This window comes from Wolffia australiana, chromosome 6 (assembly GCF_029677425.1).
Source record: "Wolffia australiana isolate 7733 chromosome 6, ASM2967742v1".
NCBI lineage: Eukaryota > Viridiplantae > Streptophyta > Magnoliopsida > Alismatales > Araceae > Wolffia > Wolffia australiana.
Genome location: NC_135840.1, coordinates 15,616,191 through 15,633,105, shown reverse-complemented (window position 1 = coordinate 15,633,105; position 16,915 = coordinate 15,616,191). Strand labels below are relative to the sequence as shown.

The 16,915-nt window shown below is 43.6% G+C and overlaps 1 protein-coding gene across 2 annotated transcripts in view; it reads right to left on the bottom strand.

Annotated features, from left to right (window-relative positions):
* Positions 1–981: 981 nt before the first annotated feature.
* Positions 982–16,915, bottom strand: part of LOC144704137 (ABC transporter C family member 2-like) — a 36,876-nt gene continuing 20,942 nt past the window's right edge. For both annotated transcript variants that reach the window (XM_078576398.1, XM_078576399.1), the window contains 16 exons: positions 10,807–10,913; positions 10,640–10,733; positions 10,349–10,516; positions 9,914–10,054; positions 8,379–8,585; positions 8,212–8,310; positions 7,973–8,125; positions 7,146–7,540; positions 6,686–6,866; positions 6,127–6,450; positions 5,087–5,843; positions 3,953–4,074; positions 3,625–3,870; positions 2,416–2,517; positions 1,475–1,742; positions 982–1,386 (listed from right to left, as the gene is read on the bottom strand). In XM_078576398.1, coding sequence (XP_078432524.1) covers positions 1,295–1,386; positions 1,475–1,742; positions 2,416–2,517; positions 3,625–3,870; positions 3,953–4,074; positions 5,087–5,843; positions 6,127–6,450; positions 6,686–6,866; positions 7,146–7,540; positions 7,973–8,125; positions 8,212–8,310; positions 8,379–8,585; positions 9,914–10,054; positions 10,349–10,516; positions 10,640–10,733; positions 10,807–10,913 — 3,456 coding nt within the window. In that variant the 3' untranslated portion in view covers positions 982–1,294. The remainder of the gene's footprint in view (positions 1,387–1,474; positions 1,743–2,415; positions 2,518–3,624; positions 3,871–3,952; positions 4,075–5,086; positions 5,844–6,126; positions 6,451–6,685; positions 6,867–7,145; positions 7,541–7,972; positions 8,126–8,211; positions 8,311–8,378; positions 8,586–9,913; positions 10,055–10,348; positions 10,517–10,639; positions 10,734–10,806; positions 10,914–16,915) is intronic.

Below are 16,915 nucleotides of genomic sequence, written 5' to 3'. Positions count from 1 at the left end.
CTACGCGATAAGCACTTGTCATCAATCCAGGATGATCTTCTTACCATTCTGTTTGCTCCAGGATGGGAGAGTGCCCAACGAAAGAGGGACAAGGAGGCCACGCAAGGATACAATCATTCCTTGCGTTGGCGCCATGGGCGTGCCTTTAGCTTGTCAATCCTCTACCTTGGACTTTTCCAAAATTGTTTATACACTTTATCGTAGAGAGAACTTTTGTTATTAATAATGTGAAGTCCACAAAAATTATTCAATTCTCCCATGAGAAATTTCAAATTCCTTTTGCATTAGGTGGGCAAACTCTTCACATAGTATTGGATTAGTGGATCAGAAATGGCGTCATCCTCATAGAATAAAAAAATGTCAGATCCACTATGATATTCTTGATGATTAAAGTAGCTTCAACTCTACCTCTTCCAGATTCCTATAAAGCTAATTAAACTTGCACCAAACTAAGAACCTTTGTAAGAAACCCATATGGGGATTGAAGGACAATAAGTTGCACTAATTTAATGATTATCCTCTTCCACATCCAGGTATAATTTTGAAGTGCTTTGTTTGTTCCCACATCTGTAAAGCTATGTGCTCACTTTTAATCTTAGACCTGCCTTTTCTTTTGTCTTGTCAAGATCTAAGACTTTTTGATCTTCCATTAGATACTTTTATGCCTCACATGCAGGCTCAAATTCTTGTAATTATAAATAGCATCCTACTTTGGGGTTTTACATTTTGCTATGCTTGTGGATCAAATCACCTGCCAATATTATACTATATTCACTTTGAACCACATCTTTAATTTAGAACAAAAATCAATGGACACTTATCCCACAAGGGATATTCCATTGGTGCAGCACCATAAGTTGATATTGTAAATTACTTCCCTTGTCACTATCTATCCTTATGACATTTAATATTATGCATTATGTTCTTCATGCTATTATGTAATAAGCAAAAGCTCTAAAATAAGCTAAGACATTGCAGGCATTAGAAAAATGATCTCATCTTAGGTTCTTAAATTAGATAGAGCAAAGCAATCTATGGCTTCCCTAGCCAGATTGATGCCTTTTGGAATTCAACAATACCGAATAATTAACTACGAAAACATGTGCATCGCCCCTCAAGCTAGAGAGAAAGCGAGATAGTCAGTCAAGTCTTGGGAGACTTCATTCACTGCTAAATCTCTTCTTTCTCTCTCTAGAATTATGGGTCTGATGGAAGCAGCGGCATCTAACTCCCATTTTCTCGCTCTCCAGTTCAAGCCGATCGAAGAGGCAGCTTTCGAATCTATCCTCGTCTCTTAGATCTGTGGGTCGCCCCAGTCAACAGACCTGCCATCCGCGTCCAGCTGGTGGAAGCGGTTACGCGAGAGGCGGCTAATCACAGCGAGACCTGTCCGTAGCAACAAGAAAAACGTCAGTCAGACTATAATCCACAACTTCCAGCCAAATTTAACCAGAAAAGTTATCTCCTGTTTCACCTTCGATTGTCTTGTAGAGCGCAGACCACCACCTCTCTCCAGGGACTTGGTACCTCTCGAGGGCCTCGTCAATGGCGACGTCGTGCTCGCCTTCCAGCACGCCTCTTAACGTGACGACAGCCTCGTGGGTCCTCCCGACGATGCTATGGTCCTCCTCCATCATCGTGAGATTACCCTGCGAGGACGAGAGCGCCAGGCCCACTGCCATTTGGGCCGCTGCAGCCCACTGTGCTGCAGCCCGCCGCCGTCCCCCGCCGGACACCAGTCCCTGCCAAAGTCGAACCTTCAGAAACTCGTCCCGTGGGTATAGTTCAGGGACGTGGACAGGACGATTTTTTTCGCCACAGAACGGATGTGAGGATACGGATGAATTTCGAGACGAAAATTCATCCCCGGGACCACCCGACGGGACGGTTTCGTCCCGTGGGACGAAAAAACCGCCCGTCCGGAGGTCTCGGACGATGGACGGATGGATGTGGACGAAAAACAGCCGGATTCACATCTGACGGCTGAGATCTCGCCATGTGGCCTTGCTATGACAATTTGCATCAAGGTCCTTGTGTTTTTTTCTGCGCGTGCAAACTGACGCCGCTCAGAATTAATTGTACATAAGTCCATTTGCATTCTCTCTCCTCCATACTTCCCTTAAAATACTTAGAAAAAACTATATTAATATATTAAAAGTATAAATGGGTTTTTTTTCTTCCGGGACGAATTTCGGGACAAAAATTCGTCCCCAGAGGACTGGACAGGACAAAAAACCGTCCCAAGATTATTGGATGGGTCCGTTTTTCTGTCGGTAGACGAAAACCCGTACCGTCCTTCGTCCCTGAGCTAACATCGGACGTAGGACGGGACAAAATTCGTCCCATCCTGTCCTTCGTCCACGTCCGGGACGACCCGGAACTATACCCGTGGGCCGGTACACGTAAACTATTTACCTTGAGGTACTCGGCGTTGGCGGGCCCCGTGCTCTGGACCATCTTGGAGAAGGCGCTCTCCTCGTTGGACAGAAGAGGCTCCGGCGAGTCAAACTCCACCACCTGTCCAGATGAATTCATTATAAACATCACCAGAAAAAGAGTCCAAGGTATGAGTGGTGCGGAGAATGGGCAAGAAAGACGAAAAGAACACAGCCACATGATCTTTCACTATGATTACAAGAACAAGACAATTTTGAAAGTGGTTTCAGAAGCCATTTAGAGAGCAAAAAGGACAGGCTTCCATGATGCGCATCCGTAATTGATCAGTGTCATTCATCAGATTGGTATATCCGATCATTTTCGGGTTTAATTAAATTCTGCATCTTGGGATGTGTTGAAGAACAACATCCTGCTTAAAGATGAAAAGTTGCGCCCTTGCTATCAGCTATAGCTTTTAGCACAGTCGGTAAGCGTTTGATTCCAACAGGATGCATTGGATCAAGCTCCATAACCAATAAGAGACATGATTTAATCCTTACTGGGATGAATACCCTGGTCTCCCAGGACATCAATCACAGTTAACTTGAATGTTTTTTGTAACTTGTAAAAACATGTCTCCTGAAGTGACAAATGGCTTGATGCAAACTTCACCTGCTCCCATTAATTACATAGAAAGAGCATGACTGGGCCCAAAATGGACAAAATCCCCACGCATTCCTTGGGCGAAGAATTGTTAACTTTTAAAGGACTGTCGAATGACCAATTCTCTTCCATTTTAGCTACGAGATGAATATGAAATGATGAGGAGACAATGATAAAGGAGACGACTCATCAATGTCATCCATTTTATGTACAAGATGAATGACAAGACGATGATGCACAGCTTAACTTTTCATCGGATGATTCGGACATATGGCAACAACGATGATTCAGCATTGTTATTGTGATACTCCACCTTTCATTGTCATCCATTTTTGGTTGTACATGAATGACACACGAATGATGAGACAATGACTAGGCGATGAAGAATTTGTCATCGAATGATTCGGACAAATGACGACAACAATGATTAGGCGATGAAGAATTGGTCATCGGATGATTCGGACAAATGACAACGACAATGACTGTTCATCATCAGCATTGTCATCGTCCCTTATCATTTTCATCCAAGTAAAAGTCTACCTCCAATTAAAAGTCTCTTCCAAAGGTAAGGAATAAGGGACCCACCTGACCGGCACTGAGGACAAGGACTCGATCACAGTCGATGATGGTGTTCAGGCGATGGGCAATGATGAGCATTGTACAAGACCGAAACTCTTCTCTGATGGTTTTCTGGATGAGCGCGTCTGTGGCTACATCAACAGCGGCAGTGGCTTCATCCAGCACGAGGATCTTCGACCTTCGCAACAGAGCACGGGCAAGGCTGAGCAGCTGACGCTGGCCAACGCTGAAATTCTCCCCGCCCTCCGAAACCTGGGACGTTGATTCAAATAAAGACGGGCTGTTTGACGAGGATGGAAGGAGAGAAAATTAATTTTGAGTTTGCTTTCCTGACCTCGGCATCGAGACCCAGAGGGTTCCTCCTGACGGCATCTTTCAGATGGGCTCTCTCCAGCGCTTCCCAAAGATCTGCAGCGTTGTGCTCGTTGAAGGGGTCCAGGTTGAACCTAATTGTTCCTGTCAATGAGATATGGTAAAAGAGATGAATAAAAACCCTACCCATAAAAATGGGAAAAGAAAACAGAAGACCTCCCCCCAAAAAAAATAATCTTCATATTGGGACAACTTAAGATTAATAAAAATCTAATTTCCACAAGTCTTAGATAAGAACCTAATTCAGAAAAAAAAAAACCAGCGTAAATTGGAGCTTTCAATCATCACTTAATCTCTAATAGAAGATATGGCGATCATTGAACTCTTGACATAGAGAGCAAAGCACGGTAGGCACCAAACGAGGCAAATATTCAGGAAATGTTGAGAAAATCTGATTTCAGTGATATGTCGCCCCGCCAGGCCCATTGAATTCATGGAATATCAAAAAAATGTCAAGAAGAAATTAACACAAAATTAAAATCCTAGTGATTGGGGAAGAACACAAGAATGAAAATATAAACTTTTTCAAGAAATCTCGGATCAGAACCTTAGTGAGGAAAAGAAAAATGGTACGTTGTCGCGTTCAACTCGCCACTGAAATCTCTCCGATGAGATATGAATATCATAGAAATCTAGCTAACAGTCCATACAATGGTACAAAGCTGAATGAGAGGAAGGATCGTGGCAAAGATTCAGGACGACTCTCGGGTGATCTTGGAATTCTGTAGAAGTCATGGAATGTCGAGAAATACAGATTCTGTGATCTATCACCTGGCCAGGTGACATTGAATTCATGGATTATCGAAAAATATCAAGATTTTTTTCCAAAAAAACATATTATTCGGAGAAGAATCTAAGATAAAGGAATTTTTAATTTCCATTGACAAATTTCAAGAATCTTGTTCAGGAGAAACTCAGTGTAAATTGGATCACAGAAATCAGATTTCCTGGACACTCAGTGAATTCAAAGGGAGCAAAAAATTCAAGAAGAAAGAAGCCAAGTCCTAGACCCAGAAATATGACAGCAAAGGAGGAAAAAACCAAGTTTTTGTGAAGGCTAATTAAGACGGAGGATAGTAAGCGAAGAGAAACTCACCGGAGAAGAGAACAGGCGATTGGGGTATAATCCCAAGCACCTGACGAAGATCAGCAAGGCCCATCTTTGACACATCACAGCCATCAACGAAGATCCGTCCCCTCTCCGCCTCCACAATCCGAAACAACGCATTCAGCATGCTGGACTTCCCTGCACCAGTCCTCCCTACAATCCCCACCTTCTCGCTGGCTGCAATCTTGAAAGAAATCCCATGCAACACAGGAGGAAGCTCAGGCCTGTACCTCAGCACCACGTCCTGGAATTCAATCTCGCCTGCGGCCGGCCACCCGGGTGGCGGGCGGTTGTTCTCAACCACTGCCGGGGCCTCCGACGGCAGGTCAATATATGTTCCGACTCGCTCCACAGCATTGAGGCTGTTCTCTGCGAGGCTGGCCAGGCGGAGCACTGCAGTCAAGAGGTTGGTGATGTTGAGGGTGTAGGTGAGGAGCAGCCCCATGGTAGAAGCGAAGGCTTTCTGGTTGTCAGCACGCTGGTTCTGGAGGACTGCAAAGGAAGCGGTGAGCCAGATCATGACCCCGCCAAGAGTCTCCAGCCGGATGCCCAGCCAGCGGTTGGCGCCCATGTTCAGCAGTGTGAACCTAACGTTGTTGTCCATCGACTTGCCATTGATCATGGCCATCCGATCGTACGCTTTGAAGGCCCGAATCGTTGACAAACCATTCAGTGCCTCCCCAAACTGTGCATAAACCGGCGACCTGGTGATCGAATCCAGCCGTTTCACTTCTCGGGAGGTGCTCTGATCACAGGGGAAAAAGTTGATCTATGAATTATTCTCGATAGATGAAGGTGATCAAGCAGCGGTTGAAGACAGTGAAGAGAGGCACAACAGCAAAGATTCTATGCATGATCATCTATTGAGATGCAGTTTCTGAAGAGATCAGTAAATTTCAGAATACTATCTTTAACAATCAAAAATTTCTCAGCAGAAACTCGCAAAAAATCAAGATGAACTAAAGAAAAATATGCATTGCCTGCAGTGAACTATGCATAGCTTAAGACGGAGATGAGAGACAGCCAACCTGGTAGTACAAGTATGCAGCATAGAATAGGATAATAAGTGGCATGATCGCCCAGAGCGAGAGTGTGCTGACAATGCCAATAAGAACAAACGTGGAGAACAGCTGTGACACTTGCCCAAGGAACATATTCACAAACACGGCCACGTTTCGATCAATGTCGCCCATGTCTTTGGCAAACCTATTAATCACCCGCCCCAGAGGATTTGTGTGGAAGAACAGCATTGGAGCCCTCAATACTGAGTTGAGCATGGCGTCATGTAACCTTCTCGCAGCATATAAGCTCGAGGTGATCAGCCAAAACGAGTTTGACAGTGTGACTATCACCTGAGTCAATTAATCAATCGATTGATAACTCAATTAGTAACTTTGAACTTTCACATGTTAGCCATGCAAAAAAAAATCATTTCACAACTTTTTCATAGTTAATAAAAAAACAATGGAAACAGCACCCAGGCACGGTGACCCACACAGAACCATGATTAACCATTCAAAAGACCAACCGATCAATCAAGGAATTAAAGGAAAAGTTGGTAAATGATAGAAATCACACGATGCATACCTGACCCAAACAGATGAGCGAATAGATCAGATTGTAGAAGCCAGGACCATGCGTTTTTGGACTTCCCTGATCCGTCCAGATGCTCAACCAAGTACTGGCCGAGATTCGAAGCACTTCAGTCAAGAAATAGCACCCAAACAGTATCATCACCACCCACAGACCTCCCAGAGCGTTTTTGTACCTGGTTGTTTAAAGCGAAAACAAGTGAGACATGTGGATCAGACATGGGATTTAAATTTTTATCAGCAAAAATGGCAGTGATTTTTTTTAGATTATGATTTTATGCATTTGTGGTAGGCAGAAACTAACTGTGAAATCTCAAAATAAGGGAAAAAAAGACAGTTTGCAATTGGATAATTAAAGACAACCTGCAATGCAATGAATTCATACCTCAACGACATTACTTGAAGAAATCAGTAATGAAAATGAGACAGCTAGCGAGTGGAAAATGATCAAGTACCTAGAGAGTACACCCGCACTGACAATTCCAGTTTCACGCTCTTCCTGTTTGATAAGCACAGATTTCCCTTCTTTAGTCTTGACTGAATCCTTCTTGACCCCTGGAACGCCCTCCTTTTTCACTTTTTCCCCATTTATGGGAACTTTACCGGCATCTTCAACTTTGTCTTCGTTCTCCATATCTTCATCAAGAGACTCTTCCATTTTCCCCGCATTTTCCATCAACTTTTTGAATAGAGCTCCGTGAGAACTCAACTCCTCAAATGTCCCTTCCTCCTTAACTGTACCGTCATGGACCAAAATAATTCGATCAACGTATGGGAGAAAATGCAGCTGGTTCGTGACAAGCACTCGCGTTTTCTGTCTCAATTCATTCTTTATACATCTGTCAAATACCTGAAAATGAAAATAGCTAGTATTTCACACTACGAGAAGTGGACTCAGAGAGAAATAATAAAAACTGGTTCAGAATCTTTGATCTTCTATTCTTTTGTAGCTCAAAGAGTAGCTCAAAGGAGCCATTATTTTCACGAAAATAATAAAAGATATTTCTCCCTGCAATGATAAAATAGGAATAATGAAAAGAGAATTGCACAATGGACCAATTTTTTTCTTTTGCACTGAGAACGATTCATGTTCTTGTTTTTGGACTTCATGTTTTTAAATACATTAGTTTTTAATGTTCTTTTCACAGTACTACAAATTCAACAACATTCTTTCTTTCACACAAGAAAAATCAACGACATGCTGACAAAAAAATTAGACCCCAATGTTCTTCTGGCCAATACTTACGATAAAAGGTAAAACTTAATGCACCGGATGTCTTACCAATCGACCAACATGAGTATCGAGTGCACTCAGAGGATCATCAAATATATATACATCTGAATCTGCATAAACAGCCCGAGCCATGGAGACTCTCTGCTTCTGGCCACCGCTTATGTTTACCCCTCGCTCTCCAATCTCTGTAAGATCTCCTCCCTGAAAAAGAAAAAAATAATAATCATAAAATGCAATCAAACCCTACGCAAGAAAATAAAAAAAAAAATTTATGACTAAGGGCCTACAGGCAACAGCTCGAGATCGTGTTCAAGGCCTGCCACTTCAATGGCATTTGCATACCGTGACTGATAAAAATCAGACCCGAACAGTATATTGTCCCTGACCTGTAAAGTCAATGTAAAAATTAGCAAATTCGACCAGAGTTATTCATGTAACAAAGATATTAACTTACTGTGGCATTAAAAATCCACGACACTTGTGGGACATAAGCAACAGAACCACGAATCTCTACGGTTGTGTTGGTGTCTGGTACTGGCAATAATTCTCCAAGCATGGCAGATATTAGAGACGTCTTTCCTTCACCAGTACTGCCCACTACTGCCACAAGGCTCCCAACAGGTATATCTAGATTGATGTTTGACAGTGTGGGCCTCTCTGCCTGTGATACACGAGGCAGCATTCAATTGAGTGGAGAACAATGGAAGGTTTTATGATGAAACATAATGTGTTGTAACAGCACCGTGCAAAAAAAAATGTAATATTAATTGGTGTGTCCGCATACAAAGTTGCCTATACTATCTTCACAAGGGCATAAGAAATAAGCATTTATTTTCCCCATTTAATTTATTAAGACTCTAAATATCCAGGGCTTTTGACAGGGAGACTCGTGAATATGTATTTCAGTTTTATGGTTCCTAGTTTCTTTTTTTTGTTATGTTGATCGGTTCTATAGCTTATCGATGCGAGTGCAGAAGCCGAACAGCAGACACCATCAAGACAAATGATAGATTAAGTGAAGAATCTGATAAAAACAGAAGATAGTTACATGCTAATATGTTTGAGAGTTATAGGACCCAAGAATGTTCTCTTGAAAATCATGCAGCATGTTCAAGAGACTGAGCATCAAATGCAGCAGTCTTAGAGGCAAACTCAAAAGCTCTACGATTAAGTTTGCATCATGGGGTTTTGGATGTAGACAAAGGTAGAGCAGCCAAATACAGTTCTGATCGCATTGCAGCACAAGGACATTGCTGAGATCCTTCGAATTCCAGGACAGCTGAGCATGGTGGTCAGGGCCTTTTTGGAGGTGTTCAGTTATGAGTGAAGTTTCTAAGATTATGCGGCGGCCAAGTTAGCATTGTCTGCCGTCCCACTTGCTTTTGCCTTTGCAAGAAGTGAATTAATTTCCAAGGGAGACTGGTAAGGGAAAGTTGCAGGTAAAGCGTTTGATGTCAGATCATTCGTATTGGAAATGTGGTAAACCATCCCACTGGGCTGTTTCCAGTGCATTTGTTTGACAGGACACATATTTTCAGCTTACTTGATATATTCAATGTGAGGGATTCTTATTCCTATTAAAGGAGGATAAATGTAGACTGAACATAAAAAGTTATTTTTCATTTTTCTACTAAACAAAAAATGTAGATGAGAGGAAATCAAGAGAAAATTTTATTTATATTTGAAAATGGATGAAGTGTTAACATGCAATGAAAAGGGGAAATAGGTGAGGTGACAAGGAAACGCCATGTCAACAACACGACAGAAAGTTTTCGAATAAGTAAAATGACTTTAAACTATAATTTCAAACCGTAAGATATGACCCTATGGACAAGAGAGTGTATGCCTTTCTTCTAGTATATTCTGTTTGTATTCACGCTGTATAACTGAACAAATCTGTCTACCAACTTCAGATTGTCTATTGCTCTTACTATTTTAAACTCTCAGAATTAAGGAAACATGAAATGTTAACGAGCTGAATGTATAAACCTTAGAGTCCCAAGAGAAAAATCCATCCTTGATAGTGATTGCAGGAAGTTTTGGGTCGAGCGGTGGATTGGGTAACAACACTCTTTCTTCAGCGAGAAGAAGATCTTCCAATCTTTTTAAAGACACGTTTGCATTTACAACCTGCCAAAAACAAAAAAAAATCATCACATTAAGACGCAAGTGCAGCATTAAAATAAAGAAAAATAAATGCTTTGTCGCCCTGTTCTTAGATTTATGTGGTACGTTATCAAAGCTAGATAGAATTTGAGCTTGTCATTTACCACAAATCCCAGGGTTAGTGAAGAGAACTGAGATTAAAACTTGCCTACACTGGAAAATCATGAAGAGTCCCCAAAACCTTAGGGATGATAAAAAAAATGAATATATTAAGCAAAGTCACCAGACTTTCATTTATAAATAAAATGCTCAACGGACCTGGGTCATCAAATTTGGAAGCATGTACAGAGGAAATCTGAGCACTTGGAACAGTGAAAGGCATGTAAACGCCTTTGCAGGAGTCAGATTCCCACCAAGAAGGGTGAACAATCCAAATGAACTAACAGTAACAAGAACAGGTATACTGTTCAAGACAAAACTGTTGCACTGCAAAAAAATAGAAATAGTGGTTTTCAAAAGTTAAATTAATTTTGTAAGAATATTGGTATTACATAGATCAAAAAAGATAAAAAATATAATGGCGAGGAAGCCCGTCTAGCTTTCACTTACTGCTGCCCATAATTGACTTCTCCTGAACCAGGAAAGTTCATCATTTCGAATGTTTTGAATCTTTGATTGGAAGCTCCTCTCCCATGCATAGTATCTATTATGTTTTGAAAGAGATACATCATTAATGAGACTACGTTCACAAAGTGAAAAAATCATAATGTGCCTACTTGACCACATCCATGGCCGCCAGTACTTCGTTCATCAGACCAATCCGTTTATCAGTTCGCTGCAGTCCCTCCTTGGACAGTTTTTGCATCCTTCCTACAACAAACGTCTGAATAAAAAGAATGTTAGTGAAAATCTAATCATACAATCAACCTGCATACCAAAATTGGAATAAATAATTTCCCATTATTTCTAGGGGCTTCGGTGGGTCGAACAATAACCACATTAAATGCACAGATGAATTAAAACAGCAAATAGAAAAATAGGCGGCCCCAAATAACCACTTTGTCTTTTTTTCCGGAGTTTGTTGTGACATATCACCAAAAAAATTCAGGCCTCAAGAGTCCAGCTGAAATAAATTTAACTATTTTTCGGGGGTTTTCATAGAAGCAAGCAGTATGAACAGCTGATACCTGGTTATGAAGACCTACGCTTTCCTTCACATGTAACTCTATGTGGTCACCGCTGTGTCGGGTGACCACCTTAAATAACATTTCAATAAAAAGACTTATGCTTTCAATAGTCTTTGGGTAAATTATAAAATAGACAACTACTTGACAAATCATTAGCAACTGCAAAGTAACCCTGTTCTGTCAGGTACTTGTAGATACAAGCCAGCTATGGAATAGTCTCACTCTAGGAAACACGGAGCGAATTCAGTTCAAAGGGAATAGCTTACAAAGAATTCTCTGATAGATGCCTCATTGAGAAAAGAAGTGTGGAGAGGAACAAGGTGAGACTCAAGAATGTCCGAAGACTCAAGAATTTCGTAATACGGAGAACCTTCCCCCTTACGATAGCCGAATACAGTCTTCTGGTAACTCCTGCCCAGAAGAAAACTGATCATTCAACTGATGTCTTCTGGTAAACTAATTTTCATCTTTAATTTTCTGGTGGGCCCAAAAGTTATGAACTTTCCCCGACAATGATTGAATGGGCCCTTATGAGGGCTGTTTGGGCTACTTCAAATACCGTCTTTCTCAATCCTCAGAGAATTTTTAGAATACTCTCCAGAGTAATAACCTAGTCTGCAGAGCAGAATCCTTTGTAGACAGCTGTTCCAGAGGATAGTGCTTCAAAATCAGGCAAACTCAGTCACATGAATAGGAATACAAGTCCAGCAAGAAGATGATGTTGATAAAAGGTTTCTTAGGTCCAGCCAGCACGGGGATTAATCAGAGGTATTAGATTGTAGGGTAACATTTCTTTCCCTAATTTTTCAGGGGGTTTTGTGTAAAAGCGTAAAAGTCTATCTCCCTATTTAGGCAGATAGAACATTGAAGACAAGAAGAAAGAACAATTCTTGATACCCAAACAAAGAGATTACAAGGGGTTTTATAGGGAGCCCTAATGGGCTAATAATAGAAAGGGCCCTTAATGGGCTAATAATAGAAAGGAGCTAATAATAGAAAGAAGAAAAGAAAAAGGAAAGGAGACAATAATGTCAACACTCCCCCTCAAGCTGGAGCGTGGATGTTTTCCACACCCAGCTTGGAACAGAGCTCCTCAAACCGAGGGGCATGAAGCCCTTTGGTGAAGATGTCTGCAAGCTGTTCAGCTGACGGAACATATGGCGTGCAGAAATTTCCCGACTCAAGCTTCTCTTTAATGAAATGTCGATCGATCTCAATGTGTTTCGTACGATCATGCTGGACGGGATCATGAGCAATGCTGATAGCCGATTTGTTGTCACAGAACAGCTGAACAGGGGAAGAAACCGGACACCTTAGTTCACGAAGCAGTTGGGTAATCCAAAGTGCTTCACAAAGACCATGCGCAAGGGCACGGAACTCCGCTTCAGCACTTGATCGAGAGACCACTTTCTGTTTCTTACTCCTCCAAGTAATAAGATTGCCTCCCAAGAAGGTGCAGTACCCAGAGGTCGACCGACGATCAACCACAGATCATGCATAATCGGCATCGGTGTAGACTTCTAGACGCAGACCACTGTGACGACGAAACATTAATCCACGCCAATGGTGCCCTTCAAGAAACGGAGGAGGCGATGGGCAGCATGAAGATGACTCATTCGAGGGTTCTGCATAAACTGACTTAGAACACCCACTGTATATGCAATGTCGGACGGGTGTGGGGGAGATAGAGCAGTTTGCCCACAAGTCTTTGATATTGTCCGGGCTCAGCCGGATCTTCATTCTCATCCGCACCAAGTCGATGACTCACATCAATCGGTGTCGAAATAGGCTTGGAGTGTTCCTTTCCCAGCTCGCAAAGAAGATCCACTGTATATTTCCGCTGACAGATGAAAATCCCACTCAAGAATAAGCCACCTCAATACCAAGAAAATATCGTAATGGGCCAAGATGACGATGGCAAAGTCTGACGACAGATACATAGCCAGCTGAGTAATGGACTCGTATCATCACCCGTGATGATAATGTCATCCATGTACACGAAGAATAGCCACTCCCGGACGTGGAATGACGGTAGAAAAGCGTGTGATCTCCATTACACTGACGGTATCCCCGGTTCTTCATGGCCATGGTGAAACGCCATACCAAGCACGCAGGAGATTGCTTCAAACCGCAGCGCTTTCTTCAGGCGACAAACAACTGAACTCGGAGTAGACGGCACTAAGGAGGCATATCCAGGAGGTAAGGCCATATAGATCTCCTCAGTCAAATCACCATGAAGAAAAGCATTCTTGACATCATATTGCTGCAATATCCAGCCCCGATCGCGACAAGAGCCAAGAGAATCCGGACAGTGTTCATCTTGGCCACAGGGGCAAACGCTTCCTGATAATCAATGCCATACTGTTGGGTGAACCCTTGCGCCACAACACGTGCCTTGTGCCTTTCAATAGAGCCGCTGGAATTGTGCTTTACAGCATAAACCCAACGACTGCCAACCAAGTGCTTGTCCGCGTAGTGGAACCAGATCCCATGTGTCATTTAGGGCAAGTGCTTGTAGCTCCTCCTCCATTGCCCGACGCCAATGGGGAAGAGAGAGTGCTACGTCCACCGTCTTTGGAAGGGAGATAGTGTCAAGGGAGGTGAGAAGAGCGTGGTAGGATGGGGAAAGACGATGAGATGAGATGGATGCGGCTAATGGATACAATGGAGAAGGATGAGGGCAAGACACAAGTGCTAATGAAGGATTTTCAAGAGGAGTGGATGAGGAGGATGAGGGAACTTCAGGGGTAGGAGGAACACGAGGCTTGCGACGAACAAGAGTGATACCATAGCGCTTTTTCATGGCAACGGCGTATAGGTAAAGGGGCACAACTTAGTGGGATAGAGGGATCCGATGGGGACTCTGCAGGAGGGTTCTGGAAGCAGAGGATGGATCTTTAGTAAGGACAGGTGGATTTGGGATTGGTGCAGGCAGAGGATCAGAGGACAAGGTGTTCATGGGAATATCAGATGGAGGCTCTTCGAGAGGAACAGGCAAGGAAGGACTTGGGACAGGTGACGAGGGAGATGAGTTAGGAAGAATAAGAAATTCAAGGATCTGATTGAGGTGGTAAAGAAGGAGAAGGTGGAGAAGAAGAGGGGTAATACGGAGTGAATTCACAAAGGTAGCATCCTTGGTGACAATAAATCGACGAGAGGGTGGATGATAACATCGATAACCCTTTGAGTAGAAGAATAGCCGACGACACATTGGATGGCCCGAGGATCAAGCTTGTCACGACCAAGATGGTGGTTAGGAGCAAAGCAAACGCACCCAAAGACACGAGGTAAGATTGGTCTGAGAGAAATGTTGGGGAAGGAATGCTGGAGACAATCAATGGGAGTAGAGTAGTTAAGTACGCGAGACGGAAGACGGTTGAGAAGATGAATGGCAGTTAGGACAGCTTCAGCCCAAAAATACTTTGGCACATGCATGTGAAATAAGAGGCTCCGAGCCATTTCAAAAATGTGACGAAATTTTCGTTCTGCAACTCCATTTTGCTGGGGGGTGTAAGGACATGTGGTTTCATGGATGATGTTTTTTTCTTGGAAGAAAGTACTTAACGTGGAATTGACATAGTCTCGGGCATTGTCGGAGCGGAAGCGACGAATAGAAGTGCAGAATTGAGTTTGAATGCGAGAGTAGAACTGAGGAATAACAAGGGAGATCTCTGATTTATTTTTCAAGAGATAGGCCCACGTGAAACGAGTAGCGTCATCAATGAATATACATAACCACCGAGCATCGGACGTGCTATGAACAGGGGAGGGTCCCACACGCCGGTGTGAACGAGCAAAAGGAGTCAAATGGGAAGAAGAAATAGGATACGTAGTACGATGATGTTTAGCAATTCGACAAGCATCACAAACAGAGCGGTCCACAGAGTGGCCTTGGAAAAGTTTTGGAAATAAACGATAAAGAGTAGCAAAGGATGGATGGCCGAGGCGTCGATGGAGAAGGCACAAACGCTCATGAGACGCCGAAAGGGGAACTGCAGCGGCAGCAACAGCGAGGGGAGACAAGGGAGATCGAACAAGATAGAGACCCTCATGCTCCTCAGCAATGGAAATCCTCCTCCCCGACACCTTATCACGATAAAAACAGGTATTAGGAGTGAATGTAAGATCTTGGTTCAGATCACGAACAAGGCGGGATAAAGAAAGAAGATGATGAGCAAGCCGTGGAACATGAAAGACTTTAGTGAGGTTCATCGAAGGAGAGAGAGACACACGACCAATCCCGCTTCCGGTGATCTTCTCACTGTGGCTGGGATTGGTCATGTGTCTCTCTCTCCTTCGATGAACCTCACTAAAGTCCTTCATGTTCCACGGCTTGCTCATCATCTTCTTTCTTTATCCCGCCTTGTTCGTGATCTGAACCAAGATCTTACATTCACTCCTAATACTTGTTTTTATCGTGATAAGGTGTCGGGGAGGACGATTTCCATTGCTGAGGAGCATGAGGGTCTCTATCTTGTTCGATCTCCCTTGTCTCCCCTCGCTGTTGCTGCTGCTGAAGAAGGTTAAAGCCGGTGAACATCCCATCTGGAGGCATCCGAGGCAGAGAAAACGGTCCAGGTGAAGCCGACCAATTCCCTGACTCAAGAGGTGCCTCCGAAGCATTTGACGTTTGACCCACACTGGGTGGCGTCGATGCTGGCGTTCCTGCAGCCGTGTGCTCCTCGTGCGACACTTCATTCTGTGATCAAGATGACGGAGCCTGTATCGGTTTCCGGTGTGACGCCAGCATCGACGCCACCCAGTGTGGGTCAAACGTCAAATGCTTCGGAGGCACCTCTTGAGTCGGGGAATTGGTCGGCTTCACCTGGACCATTTTCTCTGCCTCGGATGCCTCCAGATGGGATGTTCACCGGCTTTAACCTTCTTCAGTGGCAGCAATATGTCCAGATTACTCTCAAGGGACGACTGATGCGTCATTTACTTGAAGAAGGGCCTTCCAAGACGGACTCCAAGTACTATGACTGGCTAGACGTTGAAGGGGTGGTCCATCGATGGCTTTTGGATAGTATTTCACCGAGTATCAAGGGTGAATTTCTGTCTCTTGAGTCTGCCCGGCCGTGGGAAGCGGCCCTTGACAGCCACTCCAAGAAAAATAATATTGCCACACTGTATGAGCTAGTGCATCGGGCCGCCAATCTACGTCAAGGAGACAGGACGATCATGGAGTACAGCACAGAACTCATTTCTCTGTGGAATGAGATTGATCACTACATGCCTCCGGACCCTCACTCGGTGGATCGCAAGTACACTCTTCAACTTCGGGTTTTTCAGTTCCTTATAGGACTTAACCCGGAATATGAAGCGCACGTGCTCAGCTTATACACCGAGAAAGAGCTTTCCTTCAAGGATGCGCTTCGCAATGCGAGAATTGAAGAATCTCGCTTTCAGCAGTCCCAGACCCCGGCTTCTGCACTTGTAGCACATTCGTCTTCCTCCACGCGCTCCTCGGTGACGACCACATCGACTGGAGCAGGAGCTTTGTCTCGTGGTCCATCTACTCGGACTGAGGAATCCTCCAAAGGTGATCCTTCCCTTTTCTGCAATTACTGCAAAAAGCGGGGTCACTCCAAGGAGACGTGCTTTAAGCTTCAACGGAAGCGAACACAACAGAGCAATCTCGCTACGGTTGCACCTTCTGTCAACCAAGTACCGATGCCTGGTCAAGTGCCTCTGTCTT